At 36.2% G+C, this 17,268-nt stretch overlaps 1 protein-coding gene across 8 annotated transcripts in view; it reads left to right on the top strand.

Annotated features, from left to right (window-relative positions):
* The window catches only part of LOC127882171 (phospholipid transfer protein C2CD2L-like), an 86,169-nt gene that overhangs the window by 14,441 nt on the left and 54,460 nt on the right, over positions 1–17,268 (top strand). For all 8 annotated transcript variants that reach the window (XM_052430658.1, XM_052430657.1, XM_052430656.1 and 5 more), the window contains exons 2-4: positions 10,600–10,695; positions 14,301–14,420; positions 16,087–16,191. In XM_052430658.1, coding sequence (XP_052286618.1) covers positions 10,600–10,695; positions 14,301–14,420; positions 16,087–16,191 — 321 coding nt within the window. The remainder of the gene's footprint in view (positions 1–10,599; positions 10,696–14,300; positions 14,421–16,086; positions 16,192–17,268) is intronic.

Here is a 17,268-nt window from a genome sequence, read left to right as displayed (position 1 = left end):
AGTCCCGATCGGTAAAAAAACATGGCCACCAGGGGTGGGTGGGGCAGTTTTCCTTATATGACTATAGAGAAACCTTGTGAACACTCTAGAAGTCATATTTTTTGCTTAATCATCATGAAACTTAGTCAATATTTTGGTTTTACTGATATCTAGGATAAGTTGGAAAATGGCTCAGATCGGTGAAAAAAACACTTTTTAGCTCACCTGATTGCTCAGGTGAGGTTTAAGGGTTGGTATTTGTCCGTCCGTCCGTCCGTCCACATTTGGTTTGTAAACACTCTAGCATTTACATTTCTCAAGCATTCTTTATCAAAGTTGCTGAGAAGCTATATGGCCACAAGATCTCAGTCAAGTTTGATAATGAGCAAAATCGAATAATAAATGTCAAAATTTTCATTATATTATACAAAATCCCTGAAAACACTCTAGAGGTTACAATTTTGTTTCAGATTTTATGAATCTTGGTCATAATATAAATGTTTATGCCCCCTTTGGAAGAAGAGGGGGAATATTGTTTTGCACATGTCAGTCGGTCCATCCGTTGGTCCGTCCACCAAATGGTTTCCGGATGATAACTCAAGAACACTTATGCCTAGGACCATGAAACTTAATAGGTACTTTGATCATGACTTACAGATGACCCCTAATGATTTTCAGGTCACTAGGTCAAAGGTCAAGGTCACGGTGACTAGAACCAGTAAAATGGTTTCCGGATGATAACTCAAGAAGGCTTACGCCTAGGATCATGAAATTTCATAGGTACATCGATCATGACTTGCAGATGACCCCTATTGATTTTCAGGTCACTAGGTCAAAGGTCAAGGTCACGGTGACTCGAACCAGTAAAATGGTTTCCGGATGATAACTTAAGAACGCTTACGCCTAGGATCATGAAACTTCATAGGTACATCGATCATGACTCACAGATGACCCCTATTGATTTTCAGGTCACAAGGTCAAAGGTCAAGGTCACGGTGACTTGACACAGTAAAATGGTTTCCGGATGATAACTCAAGAAAGCATACGCCTAGGATCATGAAACGTCATAGGTACATTGATCATGACTCGCAGATGACCCCTATTGATTTTTGGGTCACTAGGTCAAAGGTCAAGGTCACGGTGACTCAACACAGTAAAATGGTTTCCGTATGATAACTCAAGATAGCTTACGCCTAGGATCATGAAACTTCATAGGTACATTGATCATGACTGGCAGATGACCCCTATTGATTTTCAGGTCACTAGGTCAAAGGTTAAGGTCACAGTGACAAAAAACGTATTCACACAATGGCTGCCACTACAACTGACAGCCCATATGGGGGGCATGCATGTTTTACAAACAGCCCTTGTTGTTAGCAAAGTTTGATGTTTGGTCATGAGGGGTCAAAATATAGGTCACCTGGTCAAATCTTACAAAAACCTTGTAAACACTCCATACGCCAGAGTTTTGGCTAAATAATGATGAAACTTGACCAGGATGTTTGTCTGGACAATATCTAGGTCAAGTTTGACGTTTGGTATAGATTGAATGAACCGACTCCTCTCAGTTGAGCTAACTAGGGTCATCTTGGCCCTCTTGTTAACTACTCTAACATTTGAATGATAAAAAAAAAAATTAGCTCAACTTTTTGGAGAACAAGCAAGCAATTTTTCTCACTCCAGCATGGGTGTGTGCATCCAAGCTTGGTTAAAGCTTTTTGGTAGGCTAGTTCTCAGGAATGGCTTGAGGGATTTCATTCAGGTCATCGAAACTAGATCCTTTCATGAAACATCATATGGGCTGAGCTCTGTCAAATGGGGGTTTGCATGTGCACATGCTAATCAGAGACGACACTTTCCGGCTAAACTGGATTTTTGCTAATAAGAGTCCATCTTTTAACAAAAAATACAATAAAACCGGAAAATGTCGTCTCTGATTAGCCTGTGCGGATGTAATGTAGTTCTATACCTTAACTTTATAAGTATGATAAAACACAACTTAGTCAATTCACAAAGCTAATTTATTTTATATAAAGTTCTATTTACAATCTCAAGTTATAATAAAAATTAATAATTTCAAAAGACTTATAAAATAACATAGAAAAACCTATCCTACTTCCTAACACTAGTGCCTTATCATGTCTTGGGGTAAGTATTATATAGGCGGAGCTGGTTGTACTGGACATCTGACATCATATGGAAACATGTATCCTTTGATTGATTAATTGGGTATAATTAGAAGGCACACTGCGCTACCTATCTGATCTTTAGGTCTTTCGTGTTCAATTATTTTGTAATTGTGATTCTCGGTATATAGAAACCGCTCCCAAGCTATATTCGTCCCTATGTTACGTTCAACTACAACTCGCGACAGGTTTTATCGTGAAGTTGCATCATTGCCTTCATATCTGAATGCCAATCTACACAACAACCCGTCATTGGTGTATTGTCTATTAATATATAATATAATCTTTAACTATTATTTATAATGATATTTAATTTAATAACTTGATAATCCATCTTGCTATGCAACACATCTGGGATGACACTTTACGTACATTCAATAAACCCCCTTTTCACGTACATTCATTAAACCCCATTTTCACGTACATTCATTAAACCCCCTTTTCACGTACATTCATTAAACCCCCTTTTCATGTACATTCATTAAACCCCCTTTTCATGTACATTCATTAAACCCCCTTTTCACGTACATTCATTAAACCCCCTTTTCACGTACATTCATTAAACCCCCTTTTCACCTACATTCATTAAACCCCCTTTTCACGTACATTCATTAAACCCCCTTTTCACAGAGCGCGGCTCATATGTAGGGGTGATGGTCAAGGTTAGGATCACTGATACTAAAAAAATGAATGAAACTGAATTGTTCAATAATTAATTTAGTTATTTTATTGAAACTTCGTAGATTGTTACCTTGTTACCAGACCTAGCTTTGATTGCCTTGGGGTGAGTGTGGTCATGGTCATGATTAGTAAATATAGAAACATTGTTTTCGAAGAAGAGGGGGTATATTGCTTTGCTCATGTCGGTCGGTCTGTCGGTAGGTCGGTCGGTCGGTCGGTCCGTCCACCAGGTGGTTGTCAGACGATAACTCAAGAATGCTTGGGCCTAGGATCATGAAACTTCATAGATACATTGATCATGACTTGCAGATGACCCCTATTGATTTTGAGGTCACTAGGTCAAAGGTCAAGGTCACGGTGACCCGAAATAGTAAAATGGTTTCCGGATGATAACTCAAGAACGCAAACGCCTAGGATCATGAAACTTCATGGGTAGATTGATCATGACTCGCAGATGACCCCTATTGAATTTAAGGTCACTAGGTCAAAGGTCAAGGTCATGATGACCCGAAATAGTTAAATGGTTTCCGGATGATAACTCAAGAACGCATACGCCTAGGATCATGAAACTTCATGGGTAGATTGATCATGACTCGCAGATGACCCCTATTGATTTTGAGGTCACTAGGTCAAAGGTCAAGGTCACGGTGACCTGAAATAGTAAAATGATTTTCTGATGATAATTCAAGAACGCATATGCCTAGGATCATGAAACTTTATATGTAGATTGATCATGACTCGCAGATGACCCCTATTGATTTTGAGGTCACAAGGTCAAGGTCACGATGACCCGAAATAGTAAAATGATTTTCGGATGATAACTCAAGAACGCTTTTGCCTAGGATCATGACACTTCATAGGTACATTGATCTTGACTTGCAGATGACCCCTATTGATTTTCAGGTCACTAGGTCAAAGGTCAAGGTCACAGTGACAAAAGTCGTATTCACACAATGGCTGCCAGTACAATGGACAGCCCATATGGGGGGGGCATGCATGTTTTACAAACAGCCCTTGTTCTCAATAAGTCAATAATAAATGTATTTATTATGTATGAATCAATGAAATGCATTGATTTGGCTGAATTTGCTGAAAATACTATGATAGGCTGAATAAGTATAAAATTTCATTACTAGCAGGAGATTTCATTACTAGCAGAAGATCAAGATTTCATTAATTAATAGCAGAAGATTTCATTACCAACAGAAGATTTCATTACTAACAGAAGATTTCATTACTAGCAGAAGATTTCATTATTAGCAGAAGATTTCATTACTAGCAGAAGATTTCATAACTAGCAGAAGATTTCATAACTAGCAGAAGATTTCATTTTGCAGAAGATTTCATAACAAGCAGAAGATTTCATTACTAACAGAAGATTTAATTACTAGCAGAAGATTTCATTATTAGCAGAAGATTTCATTATTAGCAGAAGATTTCATTACTAGCAGAATTTTTCATTACTAGCAGAAGATTTCATTACTAGCAGAAGATTACATTATTAGCAGCAGAAGATTTCATTACTAGCAGAAGATTTCATTACTAGCAGAAGATTACATTATGCTCGCAAAGAGATCTTGCTATGGTTGCGCATGGCATGCATAAGCTCACAGTCAATCTCACTTTGGCTAAAACTTGCAAAATGGATTCTGCTAAGTGTCTTAAAAACAAAATTTAGCTACTGTATTGAAACTATGTTCATATAAAATTCCATTTGCCAGATCTAACATGCGATCTTCTATGGGGTGTGTTGAGTCAATGTCAAGGTCACTGAAAGTAGGTATTCAAGTGTTGTTGGTACTCAATAATTTTAAAACAAATTGAGCGATTAAAATTTAACGTGGCCTATACAATACTAATGTCCAGGGTCTGCACATTGGATAGGTGTTATCAAGGATGAAAGAATAGCTATACACATTGTACAAAACTTCATTTTTGTTTGCATAGGAGGCGCATTGGCTCAATGTAACTGTAATTAAATGGAAAAAATTAGTTGCTGTCAAAATCAAAGCTTATGATTGTGTCTGGTTGTCTATGTGGGTATCAGCATTTCCCCCAATCTCATAAGTCTTAGCGCCTCTCACTTTCATTATCTGTGGTGGTATTGTGATATCCCTTAATTGCCAGGACAGGTCCTTTAATCTGCAGCAGTTGTGTTTGTACCTACCATGTGTGGCTGGCCTGGTTCATACATAATCAATTAAATGAGATTGAATTTGATTGCCAGAGTTAATAGATTACAATACCTGGTGGGTGGATAGCCTGTTGCTGGGCTTGTACTAAGATAGTATTTGTGGAACAAACCAACATGATCTTGAACCTTGTGATGGCTTGCTTACAGTATCTTACTGCATTTAAATAATTTATTATTATCACGCGCCACAGATGGGGAGATATCGAATTTGCTTTGTCCACCAGTCTATTATTCCCTCTGTCACAAAAAAATTAGGACTTTATCTCAGAAACTATGTAAGGAATCAACATGAAACTTATGGGTGTTAAGATATCAATGAGTAGAAGTTCCATGATCAAGAACCATAACCTTACACTTTCTTGAATAAGACTTATTTCCCTTTGTTGTTTTTGTATGATTTAACTTTTCAGGGCTATGTCTCAGACAATTTGCCATATTTCAACATGAAACTTCATGCTGGTGTAGAGATCAATGAGAAGAAGTGCAACCCTCGTGAACCATAACACTACATTTTCTTAAATAAGAGATAGCCATTTGTTGTTCGTACAATTTAACTTTTCAGGGCTATATCTCAGATACAAAACACAATTTCAACATAAAACTTTATTGGCATGTAGAGATCAATCAGAAGAAGTGCTATGCACAAGAACCATAACATGCATCTTATGGATTGTAAGCAATAACTTTGACATAATCCCTCATGCATTAACAGTAAACAACTCATTATGCATTCCTAAATTTCCAAATTTTACCTTAAATACTATGATTATGTTCATTTTTATTAACGAGGCTGTTTTCGGAGAAAACCCGAGCTATTGTCATAGCCAGCTCGTCCCCTGTCCGCCGTAGGCGTCGTGCTAAAACCTTAACATTGGCTCTAAAATCAAAGTGCTTCCACCTACAACTTTGAAACTTCATATGTAGATGCACTTTGATGAGTTCTACACGCCACACCCATTTTTGGGTCACTAGGTCAAAGGTCAAGGTCACTGTGACCTCTAATTTCAAACTTTAACATAGGATCTAAATTCAAAGTGCTTCCACCTACAACTTTTAAACTTCATATGTAGTTGCACCTTGATGAGTTCTACATGCCACACCCATTTTTGTGTCACTAGGTCAAAGGTCAAGGTCACTGTGACCTCTAATATAAAACTTTAACAAAAACCTTAATATTGCCTCTAAAATCAAAGTGCTTCCACCTACAACTTTAATACTTCATATGTAGATGCACCTTGATGAGTTCTACACGCCACACCCTTTTTGGGTCACTAGGTCAAAGGTCAAGGTCACTGTGACCTCTAAAAAAATAATATATATTTTCTGACAAGCTTTCGCAGCCAAGCGTGGCACCCGTTATGCGGTGCTCTTGTTATTGCCCCATTACCATTGGTAATGGGGGGCTATATAGGAGTCACTTTGTCAGTCTGTCGGTCAGTCTGTCGGTCTGTCCAGAAATTTCATCCGATCTTCACCAAACTTGGTCACAAGTTGTATCTTGATGATGTATTGGTCAAGTTTGAATATGGGTCATGCTGTCAAAAACTAGGTCACAGGGTCACTTAGTGTGTTTTAAACCGAAAGTTTGTCCGAACCATAACTATGTCATTTATCGTTTTTATCGATTTTAAAATAACTTGGTACATTTTTTCACCATCATGGGACGGTGTGTCCCGTTAAAAAAGTATGTCGATATCTCCAAGGTCAAGGTCACACTTGGAGTTCAAGGGTCAAATGCTTGTCCGGGCCATAACTTTATCATTTATTGTGAGATTTTAAAATAATTTGGCAAATGTGTTCACCATCATGGGACGGTGTGTCGTGCGAAAGAATTACGTCAATATCTCAAAGGTCAAGGTCGCACTTTGAGTTCAAAGGTCAAAAATGGCCATAAATGAGCTTGTCCGGGTAATAACTATGTTGTTCATTGTGAGATTTTAAAATCATTTGGCATATTGGTTCACCATCATTGGACGGTGTGTCGGGCGAAAGAATTACGTCGATAACTCCAAGGTCAAGGTCACACTTTGAGTCCAAAGGTCAAAAATGGCCATAAATGAGCTTGTCCGGGCCATAACTATGTTGTTCATTGTGAGATTTTAAATTAATTTGGCACATTTGTTCACCGTTATTGGACGGTGTATTGCGGGAAAGAATTACGTCAATATCTGCAACGTCAAGGTCACACTGTGAGTTCAAAGGTCAAAAATGGCCATAAATGATCTTGTCCGGGCCATAACTATGTCATTTATTGTGAAATTTTAAAAATACCTGGTACATTTGTTCACAATCATAGGACGATGTGTCATGCGAAAGAATTATGTCGATAGCTCCAAGGTCTAGGTCACACTTGGAGTTCAAAAGTAAAAAATGGCCATAAATTTGGACGGCATGCAAAAGAATTCAAGAGTTCAAAGGTCGAAATGGCCATAAATGATAGTGGCATTATAATTCTTAAAAATCGCCATAAATTTGATTCTCTTGTTTTGTGAAGACAGCATGCAAAATAGTCTGTGTAAATGCAGCATGTGGGGGTATACGTCACGTCTGTGACAATTAAAGCTCTAGGTTAAAGATGCATTTATTGCTGGCATATTAACATATTACTGGCAGGTGTTGGTAATTATTTCTGGCCTTGTATAAGCTGCAGCATTCTGCCAGTTCAATGCCCTACAGAATCTGTCCTAATGGAATCTACCTTCCATGTTCTGTTCTAAAAACATACCAGGAAGCAACATTAATGAGCCATAAACCAGGTGAAATGAGCTAATGCTGAGGCTAAGGTGAAAGGTGGAGTTCCTGCAAAGGTTAAATGAAACTGAAAACTTCCATGGAAGTCATTTACTGGTTTGGCGTCTGAGGGGTTGTGAAATACCAACCACTACTGATACTGCTAGTCTTCAATATTTAAATTATGCGTACTGTAAAATATCTTTGTTCAATATATGGACATTCCATCAGTTAAAACACTCTGCAGTTACCAAGAAAACATTCACCCCATTAAAATGTGGGCGTTCATACTATTAATGTAATTCACCTATGTGTGGATTGCATAATAATGCATTACATTTTAGTGTATTGTGTTAATATGAAATACTAAATAAATACAGTGTATTAAAATTTAATTGTGATCTTACAATAATTATTGCATATTCAATTATTGAGTTGTTTCTTAAATTCTTTGAACTCTTTAAACAACAGTTGAGCATGTAGAAAAGACTGTCTTAGGATATTATTTAAATGTTTTATATTTGAAATCACTTAAACACTTTGATGCTCATATGGGAAAAAAGTCCATCTAGACTGGATAAAAGTGTTTAAATTTATGTTGCTATAAAGATCAATGAAAGGCTTTCACTGGGCTTTCACTCGTGCATACAAACACAAGCTTTTGGAAGAGTTCATTTGTGTGCTGTGCCAATAATTTACATTTCATAAGTATATGTAATTAATTTGCTTTGATGTCTCAGGGATGCTATGATAAATGCAGCAGAGCTTGTGCAACAAAAACAAAACATCTCAGAAGGAATGTGAAAACAGGGCGTAATGCAAATGAATAAAGAACTTGAAGTCATTTTCATATGAATATAGACAGACAACAGTTTATTGAGATTTATACAATTTAAGAACATTGTCCCCATACTTACATATACAAATGTATTTCTGTCACATATAATTACATGACATAAAAATAGTCATGTAAGAATACAAATACAAATAAACACAATCGATGCCAAGAACATCTAAGTTCTGTCAAGGCGGTACTGAAATTTATTCAACAGTAATATTAAGAATCGTATTTCTTACAACAAAAGCTTTTTTCATACATTAGAAATTACTGTTTTGTCACATGCAACTAATAAATACTGTGTGAAGCTTTGTATCAATAAATTTGAATTTCAATAATAAACTTTTAATGTTGTGTGCAACAAGTCTGCAATTCATCACTATGCAGTAATAACAGATGAGCCTCTGCAAAGAATGTTTTCAAACATGTTGGACAATACAAGGCTGTCACTTCAACCAATCATGAAATCTACTGGAAAATTAAGATAAGCAATCATTAAATACAAGATTTAATCATTAATGTCTATATTGATGGCTTGACAAATAGGACTGGTTGAAAAAAACAACAGGATCCCCAAAATGCTCAGTGAAATGCATGAAAAAAATTAATTAAGCCTGCATGGAGCCCAACAGCCTCTCATGCAAACAGTTTTAAGCCAATATAATGAAGTGGTTAAGAAAAAGCTTTTAAACACCTGTATGTTTTCCTTTAAAGAGGCATCAACTCAGTACAAAATCAAACCCAAGCAAGATCCTTACAAGACTAAGTATATTAAAAAATCCATTTATATTGCCAAGCATATTTACTGTTATGGGCTAGGTGCAGTTCACGTTATATTTGGTATATTGCATTAAATTGAGTTTATTAGCCTCATACACTCTGACGCACTTAGGATATATTTAATTACATGTATGATTTCGATAATTATTTATGATCTAGTGTAATGCATAATAATTCATGTATGCATCGTTGTAACCAAACGATTTTATTTCTTTGCATAACTTTATTTTGTATAATCATAAACTGTGTATTTTGTAAACACTGTATCATGTATGCGTGCTTTGTCCACTTGGGCTTTTGGCCTTCTGGATGAATTGTTTAATAAACCATAAACCACGTTTGTATAATTTTAGAACCCTGTTCAAATCTATTACAAGCAGCACAGTTTAGTATAATACATGTTTATTTCTAGAGCACATTTCAATACAAGTTTGTTCATTATAATTGCCATTCTTTAGTGTAAGTTAACCCTTTACCACTTAGATACATATTGTGATGCATTTGTAGTCTCTTCTTCTCTCTAATCTTTTCTTACTAAATTAAAGGCTTCATTTCCAACCATTAGTTACGCTCGATTGGTCATTGTCGGCTCGGGTACTACTGACATGTACCCCGGGTACTCTTAAGTACACTTACATGTACCCCAGGTACGGTAAATATACTAAAGCCTACCCGGGAAATTTTTACGCTAAATCGGTCGTTGTCGGCTATTTTTTTTAAAATAAATTATGTTCAAATTAATATCAATTTTCTGTTAAATGGCCTCCATATTATCGGAACTCATACTAAAAAGCATGTTGATGCAGTTTTTGTAAAAGAGATTGGTTTAAGATAAACAATATCGTTTACACGTAATTGGTAGCGCGTTTTACGACATCTGATTTTGGGCAGAAATAGAACTCAGTACATTCTAATACCGACTGGGTACGTTAAAGTATATTTACCGTACCCGGGGTACATGTAAGTAAACTTAAGAGTACCCAGGGTACATGTAAGTAGTACCCGAGCTGACAATGACCAATCAAGCATTAGTTACTGATGAGCAGCAAACAGCATAAAACCTGAACAGACCGTGAGTTACTCACAGGCTGTTCTGGTTTAATGCAGTTTGCACATAGCCGTTTTCACTTTGCTTCTGAGTGGGAAAGGGTTAAATACAAGTTTCTCCATTATTAATTGCCATTCTTAAGTGTAAGTTTAACTAATTTCAGGGCCCAGTACAGATCAAGTTTGAGAAGGTTCAGTCTGGAAGCCTGCCACCCAAGTTTGGAGAGGTCACATTTGACTCTGGACCCGAGGACAAATATGTAAGACTCTCATGTTGCTCATCTGTTGGTTATTTTCTAGCATATTCTTCTTTACAATCCATTTCACTGGTAACTTATATAATTTCTTCTTTTTTGTTTAAGTATGGCTCCAAATTGTTGTGTTATGCCCTTGGCATCTTGCCGGTAGAGGCATATACTGTAGTTTAAGTTTTGAATATTCTGCTCTCTTTTGAAAAGGAAATTTATGGCTGAATATACATTCTGTTAGATTTAAAATATATAATTATTCATTTTGGTAGATAATTAACAATGTTAAAAGTCTGGCTGCACTGAATACATTTTTCCTGGAAGTCAGTCTGCTCTGAACTTGGCAGATCTACATTTCTTGTACCAGATCCATGTAAATAACAAGAAAAAACATACCTACACATTGGATGAACTAAACTTAGATATCTCAGCACTTAATCACCGAAAGCATTTTATTCTGTTTCTTGTGCATATGGGCTGATCAAGATTAATTTCTTGCATAATGTGACCTCAAGCAAAGAAGTAGAAGTGGGTGTACAGGATTCATCATTGATGTCTCTGTGCCTGTCTGTCACAAGTGATGACATGGGGTGGTATTTTTTAGCGTAGCTGTTTAACGTCACTTTTGACCTTACCTGACCTTTGTAAGTGTCCAATAAAATTCAAATAAAATTTCCTGCAGCTAGACACAAATGAATACACTTCATTTATTCCATTGGCTAATTTGAGCATACCACCAAAACATTGGAAACATGTCCGCGTCTTTGTAACACTGTTTTACTGCGTGTTCAGCATGAAACAATTTTATCTCTAATGAAAAGGTTTGATAGATAGAACAGACTTACACTCAACTCTTGACATCAATACGGTTTGTGCGTGCACCTTTTATTTTGAGAGGATTGCCAGCGCAATAGTGTTTGTACTTAAAGGCTATGTTCTCATATTTAGTAATTACTTCCATATTCCTGTCTGTGTACTAGTATATTTAAGTTCATAATAGTATCGTTTTTCCCTATCCTGATAATCGTTTGGACCAAACCATTTTAAATTGTTTTCAAAATTGAACATTTAACATGTAAAAGTATAAAGTTTTAAACAAGCCGTCGTTCCAGCAGTGGAACCGTGGTCTCACTTTAATTCATTGCATTCCAACCCGCAAGGTATCAGGGTCAGTTCGCGGCCAGTAAAATAATCGTTATATAATATAGACGCTATCGCGTTAACTAGGTGAACTGGAATTTTCTTTAGAACAGAAATATGTTAAATGAAGGTATTCAGCGATATAATTATGGTATGTCAATATTAGATTCTTAATGTGTTTTCAACAATACCATGATAAATATTATTTTTGATTAATTTAACAAGAATTATTCCACCATATTGACTAATGTATTAAGCATGAGCGTGATGATTCTCAATAATTCTCGATACTGTAAATAATCGAATCAAATAGCAATGCCCGACAAACCACTAAAACAGGTATGTTCCAAGAACGCGCGTATAGATATTTAAAATATGTACGGATACTTCGTGTGTGGCCGGTTTACTAATGTTTTAATTTCACTTCCATTCTTCTTTTGGTTTTCTGTTTTGTATCTATAGGTTTATGACCAGCATAATGTAATAATGTAAAAAATCCCGTACTGCGTGTGATGCAGCTAAAAACTGCACAGAAAAAGACATTCGCTATCTTTGATCTCATTCATTGAACTCTTTACTTTTCACCAACTCCAACCACAATTAACGCCGTATATCTTTAAAAAAAAGATATTTCTTGTTTACTATGGTAACAAACTTAATTGGGGAAACAAAACTGCTACATGTTCCATTGTATTGAACATAGAAGTCTTACATTGGTTCCAATGTCAGCCACTTACTGGTACATGAATACAAAACATGTGTGATTCTTTATCATTATTAGAGGCATCTGGAAAAACCAGTATAAATATTTTTGAGAGAAAGCGGTTTTTCTGTTTAATTTTTGCCAGAGGAATCATGATGCATGTCTCAATACATAGAGCCTCAACTCTCAATCACAGACTGGTGATTTTCCAGCCAGTCACTTTTTTGTTAACAAAATTTATTAAAGCTAAACAAATTAGCCATGCAGACTGCACAGGCTTATCTGGGATGATATTTTACGCACATTCCTTAAGCCCGGGCCCCCCCCCCTACCCCCCCCCCCCACACACACTGGTCCCCCCCACCCCCTCCCCCCACCCCCCACCCCAAGGTTAAAATGTAACTCTAGCAAGAGTCATAACCTTTAATTGTTATCCATAACATTTTTATTTACTTATTATGTATTTTTTTCGCAGGAATACATTAAATGTAGACCTGTTTAAAGTTCATTCATAAACATGAAGCAAGTAACCTCAACAAGCAATTCTGAGGGCTTTTCACAGATTTAGGCATGTTTTGATGTTTGTCATTAAATGCTTTCTATGATAAATGTAAACATTTGCTCGAAAAAGCTCCAGTAAAAAATCAAGAATAAAATTTAAAAAAAGAAAAAAAAGTAACCATCAAGAGGGCTCGAACCACTGACCCCTCGAGTCCTGGAGTAAAAAGTCTACCACTTAGACCCCTAGACCATCTTTCCGCATACAATGTACGATGTATTTTATACTATATATAAGCAATCCTCGTAGTTTAACAAAATATAACGACAACAACAGAACTCTGCAAATTATTCAATCGTTTCGCGTTGCAACGCTTTATAATTTTCAGGTTTTTAAATCGTCAAAAGATGCATATAATTGCTATTTTAGAGCATGGTAAATGTTCAGTATAACTGTTTTGTCACAAATATCATAACTAATTCGAAAATTTGCGATTTTGAAACAACTTTTTTAAATTTTGTCAATTTACCAAAACGTGTAAAGGCCCCTTTAACATGGAGATTAAATGGATATCAGATATCAATTGGAGGCTGGGAATTCTGGATTAAAAGAAGATAAATTGCTAACCCTTTTGAATTAAGAATTGAAGGTGATTGCTTAAAGTAAAATCTTTCTTTCGGCTGTGTTGAATGAATGCTGACAAAAATAGATTGATTAAAGCATGATTTAGCTTACAAAAAGTTGTAATTATAAATTAATATGCAAATTGCAATATTTTGTTATTATGGATATTTTGTGATTTGAATATTTGAAGAAATTCTTACTATATAGCTATTTGAATGAACTTTCTCAAAAAGTCTCAAGAACTGGGTCTAAACTACCAGTAGGATTGGACTCAATGTAGCTGAAAAAGGTACATGTACTATATATTATTTTATCACAATCTACAAGATATAGGGAACATCTACTGTAATTTGTGTAATGTTTGATGGTAATAATCTCTATACAAGTACCTTTTCAACACATACTGAGAGAATAAGACTGGTGTTCACAAGAAATGTTGGGTATTTGCTAGGAACTTCCTGCCATAGAAAGTTTCTAACAATAATTAACCCATTTATGCCTAGCGTCAAGAAAAAGGGCCTTTTCAAACAGCGTAGACCCAGATGAGACGCCGCATGGCATCCCTAATTTTGGAAATAAATTGATCCAATTTAGAAGGATGGGAGAGTCCACTAGGCATAAATGGGTTAAATAAACAAATTTTGGTTTCAGGTGCTCAACTGCCGTGTGGACTCAAGGGATCTTTCGTTTGCCGTGTTTGCCTCCCAGCAGACACATGAGGGTGTGAAACTCACTAACCTAGTCATCACTGTGCTCAAACTGCGCGGACAGGTCAGATAGCAAACATAGTCTTATATACATATGATCCTCACTCTGTGAAAAGGGGGTTTCATGCATGTGCGAAAGGCTTATCAGGGACAACAAATTTCCACAGAAACTGGATTTTTGCTGAGAAGAGACTTTCTTTAAATGAAAAATATCATTAAAGCGGAAAGTGTCATTCCTGATTAGACTATACACACTGCGCAGGCTAATTAGGGACAACATTTTTCGCACATGCATTAAACCTCCATTTCAAAAAGCATGGCCCATTTAAAATTGGTCTTAATACACTTGTGTTAAGTCTTTTCCTGGATGAGACTGTGCAGGCTGTGTAAGGATTTCAGTTTTAAGGGTGTTGTCTCTGACAAGGAAGAATTTCTCAACAAGGAAGAATCAGGTACCATAATATTCACAAAATCAAAAATACAAAGATTTGTAAGATTTCTGACAAATGTCTTTATTATGCAATGAAAACTAAACCACATTGAAGCATAAATTGTTCATCATCCCAAGAATGTTTTAGGAAATTGTATTACTCAACGGGTAAACAGTAAGTAAATAGACACCTGCATTTTCAAGGTATCTAGCTACATATTTAAGACTTACAGTCAGAAAAACATTACAGACATATTTTAAAGTCATAATTAAGTCTTGTACTGAAATTCATGCATGTGTTTTAATGTCAACACACAGGCAACATAGGTTAGTAGTTTTAAATCTCACTTGCAGTTATATGTTTGTTCAAACGACTGATGATGCTGTAAAAAAAATACTGAGAGCAATATATTATCACTTTTCTTAAAACAGCTCAGTCATCAAAGTTTTGGGATTATTTTACTAATTTTAAAGTTGCTTTTCTGACAAGAAACATATATGCTGCTCAAAAAATGTATCAGATCCATAAAAAGGGTGGTGGGGATTCAAGAGGCCATGTTTAACTGAAACCCTTTCCCACTCAGAGGCAAAGTCAAAATGGCCATGTGCAAACAGCATAAAACCAGAACAGCCTGCTAGCAACTCACAGTCTGTTCAGGTTTTATGTTGTTTGCTGCTCATCAGTATCTAAGGTTAGGAGATGAAGACTTCAAAACTTGAATCTAGTAAGAAAGGTTTTTAATTAACCCATTTATGCCTAGTGGACTCTCCCATCCTCCTAAATTGGATCAATTTATTTCCAGAATTAGGGATGTCTAGTATCTTTATTTCTATATTTAGAATATTTCCCTCAGAAATTCCTTAAAGCAAACAGCGCAGACCCTGATGAGACGCCGCATTATGCGGCGTCTCATCTGGGTCTGTGCTGTTTGCCAAGGCCTTTTTTCTAGACGCTAGGCATAAATGAGTTAAATAGAACTTTCTAAGGGACTACAAATACGTATGGTAAAGGGTTAAGAAGACAGGGTGCTGCGCCTCTCTGTTTAGGGCAGCACTGCAGCACTTTACTGTGGATTCGTTTATATTCTGTGAAAACAAATTTAATGGAGTCATAAAATCCAATATTTTCGTTGGATCTCAAATTTGTGTATTATTTGGTTAGATCTGATATAAAACTTCCAAGGGAAACGTTCATTGAACATTTCATTTCTGGTTTAAGCTGACCAACAAAAATCTATCAAAATAAGTTTCAAATGAATAATAGTGGTTTTTCATTATTTTTCCATAAAATCTATTTTAGCTGAAGATCCGCTGTTTCCGCCAGGGCAATGACATGATGGCGGAAGTTGGGTTCCTTGGGAGACCTGATGTCAAAGTCCAAGGGAAACCTGTCAATCCGTACATGGTAAACTTTGTCATTTTGAGACATTGTCATTGCAATAATTTCAAATTCATCTGTCCATGTATCTGTCTGTCAGTTTGCCAGTACATTCATCCCCTTAAGCATACATGCCATACGTCCCGGATTGTCCGGGACAGTCCCGGAAATGAAGAACTTGTCCCGCTGTCCCGGAAATCTGTCAAATGTCCCGGAATTTACAAAATCTATATATACATGTACCTTATCTTAGGCTTAACTGCACCTCGATTCTGTGTATATCTGCAGCGTCTCCATGACAATGCCTACCCGAATAGGCAGACTACGCTACGTGTCAAAATCGATCAATTAACAGGGGTCCTGTTATCATATCGATTGTCTCACGTTCGCGGTCAAACCAAAAAGGCGGCATTGTTTAATGTGGTTGTTAATTGACTTTAATCTACTACGTCATTATTTCCCGCTGCGTGAGGGCAAAGGATAGTTTTTCACACATCTGAAGTCTAACATCGCTGAGTAAAAAATTAAAAGCAGTTTATGTTCGCACGTTTAACCGACAAAGAAGTTGAGTAAAAAAGTAAGCATATAAAAACGTGTGATTGGTTGTATGTATTGTTAATTGATTTGAGTTGACGATCTAACGGTACTGAATTGTTGTATTTTTTTATTATATAAATGTTATAAATGAATAAAGGCGTATCAACAACTACGCGTTACACCGGTCTTAATAACAATAACGCAGTGACGTCACCATCTATGTTTAGAACGCTTACACTGAAAACACGTGGCTTGTATCTAGTAACGGAAGTAGCAATGTTTAATTTGACGTTAATAGATCAAGTGTATTTCGGATAGGCTTTCGAACTTTTGCAATTAACGATGCGAAACAAAAAAAAACGTACCAAAAATGCATATGTCTATAAATATCGCTACATTTTATACATGTCCCGGAAAATCCGCAAAAGTGCCAGACAATTTAACTCAATGTCCCGGAATTGGTCTGAAAAATTATGGCATGTATGCCCTTAAGAGTTAAAGTGATTTATTTATAGTGAATGAACATATTTTGAAGTGCAAAATAAGAAATGTATCAGATATTTGCTA

Source organism: Dreissena polymorpha, chromosome 5 (genome assembly GCF_020536995.1).
Source record: "Dreissena polymorpha isolate Duluth1 chromosome 5, UMN_Dpol_1.0, whole genome shotgun sequence".
Taxonomy (NCBI): Eukaryota; Metazoa; Mollusca; class Bivalvia; order Myida; family Dreissenidae; genus Dreissena; species Dreissena polymorpha.
This window is presented reverse-complemented; position numbering and strand designations above follow the sequence as displayed.